Source organism: Lepisma saccharinum, chromosome 19 (genome assembly GCF_977018435.1).
Source record: "Lepisma saccharinum chromosome 19, izLepSacc3.1, whole genome shotgun sequence".
NCBI lineage: Eukaryota > Metazoa > Arthropoda > Insecta > Zygentoma > Lepismatidae > Lepisma > Lepisma saccharinum.
Window position 1 is genome coordinate 32274069 of NC_139247.1, and position 5441 is coordinate 32279509.

Below are 5441 nucleotides of genomic sequence, written 5' to 3' on the forward strand. Positions count from 1 at the left end.
GAATGGGAGAGGAAAGAGGAGTTTACAGGATCCTTGTTGGGAAACCTGATGGTAAGAGACCTGTAGGAAGGCCAAGACGAAGATGGAGGGACAACGTTGAGATGGACCTAAGGGAAATCGGTAGGGATGGAAAAGAGTATATAGATCTTGCTCAAGATAGGGAAAGATGGAAGGCCTGTGTTGCTGCAGCCATGAACCTTCGGGTTTAAGAAGGCTAGGGAGTTAGTTTTTAGTTAGGATGGGGTCCACTCGGGGAGAGGGAGAAGTAAGAATACACGTTTCGTCGATGATTTCAAATTATGTGAAATACACTTACAGTAAAATAAAAAGTACTATTAAAAGTTATAGATTACAGTAGTGTTAAACACTCCACACAAAACCCACACACAATTCCATTACACACAAAATTAGACACAAGCACCGATAATGCACTCATTTTGTGTAATTACGCACACATTGGCAACACTGGGCAGGACGCCTTGAGGTGTATTGTGTAGGTGGGCAACAGAAAGTCCACAGAGCGTTTACGTGGTACTCGCGAGTCTGCAAGAGTGTACCCGAGTTGCCCATTCGTGGTCTACCTGGAGCATTTTCAGAAGAGGAAGCATTCAACGACGTGAGTGTTTGTGAAGCATTGAGTATGCCTCTTTATAATTAATTTCCGAAGGTGGATTAATCAGTACTTAATGTACATACGCAATGAGTGTAGACATTTCTAACAGTACAGTGGGTAAAGAAGAGGGCCTACTCGGTTGGTATCTTCACATATTCTCTCTCTCTTTCTGGACCTGAAATCTTGATGGTACGTTATGGATATGACAGAGTAATAATGGCCTGCAAGGTATTGCCGAGGTTAAATACTTCTGGCCTTGCTCTGTTTCTAGATTGGAAATTTGTAATTTGTTGTAAAATTCCTGCACAGTCGACGCGGCAGGTTGTTTGATTTGGTAGTGTGGTGGGTTGTGAGAAGAATAATTCCTTCGTGATTCATTCCTAATGAGCAGACCAATGACTTCAAGGATAAAGGAAAATTATTCCAGGAATGGCTAAGGATCCATTAGAAACTCTTGTAGTTGCATTTACACTATCTCTTTTAATCTCCGAGATAAGCACGAAAATAGTCTGCACATAAGTATATCTCTGTTCCAGTACCGCAGTACCAATACTTGGAGGTTAATTTCAGAATAATTTTTGAGTACAGTTAGATCTAAAATATGGAAGCTGGTTCTTGCCAATACCGTAAAGGAGGTTTTCTTAATGCACCGGTTTCATGTTTGTCTGCTAGCAACGATATTTTGTCTTTTTTAAAATTTCTTCATATTGTGGTACGAAATTCGTGATGTTTTCCTCTTGTTTGTTGGACATGGGACAAATAATAAAACTGGTGCTAGTGGATTTTTTTTACATTTTCAACCAGTGCTGCAAGTAGCCCTTGAATTTATAAAGAATAGTATAAGGACACGTAGCACGTACTATGTGTGTACGTAGATATGTGACCAAGAAATGCATTTGTTGGGGGTATGTATAAAGAGTGTCACAAAATCTAGAATTGAAATTTATTGTACATTAATACCTAGGATAAGGAAGTGTTTGCAATCTTGTGTGAATACAGGAACAATTTATGTTTTTATATTCTATAATATTTTTATGTTAGTGGCCACACAACATAAATTTTATGAGTAAATTTCCCTCTGACTTTTCAAGCTTTTCCTTGAACGAGGTGTGAAAAAGTTAATAAAGGAATGACTATGTATATTGAAGAGAGATGCAGAGCCGAATCTGTAAAAGTTATGCTTTTCTATCTCTCCACTGAAATGAACATGAGTACCGCGTTTAAACCCTATAGATTTTCAAAATAATTGCCTCAATGACATACTACAAGGTAACCAGAAAAGTTCTTGCTGTTTTTGATCATCAGAAACAAAAAGGTATGCAAAGAATGTCACATACTGTAAGTCCTCAAAGTAATCCCCATCGGCATCCAGCACCTTTTGTCAACATGCCTCCAGCTGCGCAGTGCCCTGGCGATAAATCTCAGGGTCTCGGACAGAAAGAAGTCCGTGAGTGCTTGCCGCAAGTCTGCCTCATTTGCGAAGGATTTCCCACGAAGGTGGTTGTCCAGGGAATGGAAGAGATGATATTCTTTTTTTTTTTTTCAAGGTCTGGAAAGTACCATGGATGGTACGGTGTCTCCCAGCCAAGTCGCTGTATGGTATCCCTGGCCATCCGCACTACATGTGGCTTGGCATTGTCTTGAAGAAGCAGTACACACTTGCGATTAACCAATGCTGGCTCCTTATGCGCACGTTGCAACTACTGCGAGTAGAGGTCTCCAGTGATGGTTTGACCCGTTGGTAGCAGCTCATAGTGCATCACTTGGCGACTAGTCCACCATACAGAACATGATCTTGCATGGCTGTGAAGGTGGTCTTGTGGCGTGAGGCACAAAGTCCCGTGTTGACAACCAATTTCGGGCACATTTGGGAGTGTCATATAGGACCCACTTTTCGTAACTGGTGAGCACTCGACCGAATATGGGTGTGTTGCTGTGCCTAGAAAGCAACGAGAAACAGGCTGTCACTCGTTGTTGCTTCTTGCCTTCTGACAGTGTATGAGGTTCCCTCTTGAACGTCTTTCCTATGTGATGCAGGTGCAATCTGGCTGTTTTATCGGAAACCTGGAAGTTGTTGGCAAGCTCACCACACCTTAGGCTGCTGTCCTCCTGTATGGCTGCCTTCAGGGCCTCATCATCCAGGACCTGTGGTCGGCCACTGCTGGGTTCGTCACAAAGTAACATATCTTCCAACCTGAACTTCTGGAACCAATTAATATTGGTCCGTTCATTCACAGCATTATTCCCAAAGGCTTGACATACTCGGCGACATGATTCTGCTCCGGACAAGCCCACCTTAAAGTCATAAAGCAGACAACCCCAAACAAGCTGCTTCAACACTTCCATTTATCTTCGCCCCTGCAAAAGCTATGGCTGCTATGAGTGCGCAATGTGTCTATATTGGTCAAGACCAATGTCCCCACTCCCACCCTGACCACTTTTCCGGCACGTGGCACACATATTTTCCTATCAGTAATTACTTCTTCCCATGTGATGTTAAAAACGGCAAGAACTTTTTTGGTTACCTTGTAGTATAAAATGATAAATTAGCAAACTTTTTTTGTGTTTGATGATTAATTCAAAATTTTTCATTTATTTCATATTGAAATAAGTGAAAATTCCGCGTCTCCATCCACGTATCATCAATTTTCATCTCATTTCCATAAAAATGGATGAAAGCCCTAAGCATCTTACGAATCATTCTTACAAATGACGGGATCAAACCTGCCACTCCCAATTGATTTGTGGGTGATGTAGTTTAATTATCATTCATCCTCAGATGGTCAGAGCACTTGTCATGTGCACAGGTCTGATGCTAAGCAGCAAGAGGCATATTGACTAAATTTATTTATTTCCTATTCTAGGCACAATTTATCTGATTATCTTAATATAAAATTGTTCCAAATTTATTTTATTTAGTCTTGACCACCTGAAATAAAATAATAATTATAACTATGCGATATTTCGTTACATTTAAATACTAACATCACTAAAAATGAAGAATCTATAATTCTGTCAACTCATTCTAAAATATGCTTAGCATATTGTTATAGCAAATATTAACTAAAACCGTTAGTGGTTTAACCATAAACATTGATTATATATATATATATATATATATATATATATATATATATATATATACAGGGTGTTAATTTTAACTTGACATATCAAAATAGCGGGAGTGATATGCATGTGAGGAAAATTTGGTCCAAACAAACCATGATCCTTGTCGGGGGGGGGGAGTTAATGTCGTACAAATGAGCCCCCGCACAGGGCCCCCCTGGGGGGCAGGGGGGCACGTTGTGTTTTGCAAATAGGAACCCCCGAATTTTGTTTCATTTTGGGATTCGCGGAGTCAAAAGAAATAATAATTATGCTTGACATGGGTGCAACAACATGCGAAATAAAAAAGATATGGCCATGTGTATGTTTGGAAACACGTAAATGTCGTGCATGGAAAAACGGTAACAGGCCCCCACGAAAATACGAAGAATGGCGTGTGCAGAGGAAAATTTCATTGCTGTGGATGGTGTCATTGAAGAGTGGAAGAAGTACCAAAAGAAGAGTGCGGAGGGGATAGGGGGAGGGGGCAGCATGCAACGAACAAAGTGGAAATACATCTGCTGGATTAATGCAGATGGCATGGAGATGAGGGAAACACAAAAACGTATTCAGGGATGCCAGAAAAGTGTAGGAGATGGGAAGGATGGAATGCAAATACTATTACCCTCGAACCTGTGGGGTGCTTGTTTCAAGTGAGTCCCCTTGCCTCTCACCTGTGGGGGTGGGGTGGTGCGTGGGCATACATGCCTTACCCAAGCAAATGCTCGAAATGGTGACCATGAACGTCGATGCATTTATTTATTCTTGCATGAAATGACTGTTCACAACGCAAAAGTGTGGCGGCATCAATTTTTGTGCAAGCATTTCGTATTCGTTGCCTCATGTCGTTGCGCGTTGTGGGCACAGTTTGATACACCATTCCTTTAAGAAAACGCCACAAAAAGAAATCTGGCGCAGTAAGGTCTGGTGATCTAGACGGCCAATTGACAGGACCACGTCGTCCGATCCAGCGATGATGGAACTTGCGCGTTAATACTTCCCGAGCTATGGCATCATAAAGCGCCGGACAACCATCATGCTGATACCACATGGCCTGTCGCTGTGCAAGGCTTAGATCCTCCAGCAATATCAGTAGTTCGTCCTGCAAGAAATTGCGATACTTTCGCCCATTCAATGTACCGTCAATGAAAAACGGACCAATGAGTTTGTCACCCATGATGTCACACCATACGTTCACTGACCACGGTCGTTGATGTTCAACTTCACGCAAAAAGTGTGGGTTGTCGGCACTCCAGTAGTGCATGTTGTGCCGGTTAACCTGGCCATGGTTTGTGAATGTTGCTTCGTCGGAGAACAGAACGTCCCGAAAGAATGCCGGATTTCGATGTATTTGTCCACGTGCCCATTCACAAAACACCATCCGTGCACGGAAATCATCACCATGAAGTTCCTGGTGGAGGGACACATGGTACGGGTGAAACTTGTGCCTCTAGAGTATGTTCCAAACACTGAAATGGGAACCAATAAGTTGCTGACCAAGGCAGTTTATTAAGATAAAAACACTTAACACGTAACGTTTCGACCCTGTAGCAGGGTCTTCCTCAGACGAAGAACTAAACTCTTCGTCTGAGGAAGACCCTGCTACAGGGTCGAAACGTTACGTGTTAAGTGTTTTTATCTTAATAAACTGCCTTGGTCAGCAACTTATTGGTTTTAATATGGAAACAAGGCTTAATTATATTACAACTGAAATGGGACATCC

The 5441-nt window shown here is 41.8% G+C and overlaps 1 protein-coding gene across 1 annotated transcript; it reads right to left on the reverse strand.

Moving 5' to 3' along the window:
- Positions 1–2383: 2383 nt before the first annotated feature.
- On the reverse strand, positions 2384–2959 carry LOC146002982 (histone-lysine N-methyltransferase SETMAR-like). The gene has a single exon (XM_083141137.1). The coding sequence runs from the start codon at positions 2957–2959 to the stop codon at positions 2384–2386; it is 576 nt and encodes a 191-aa protein (XP_082997263.1).
- Positions 2960–5441: the final 2482 nt, after the last annotated feature.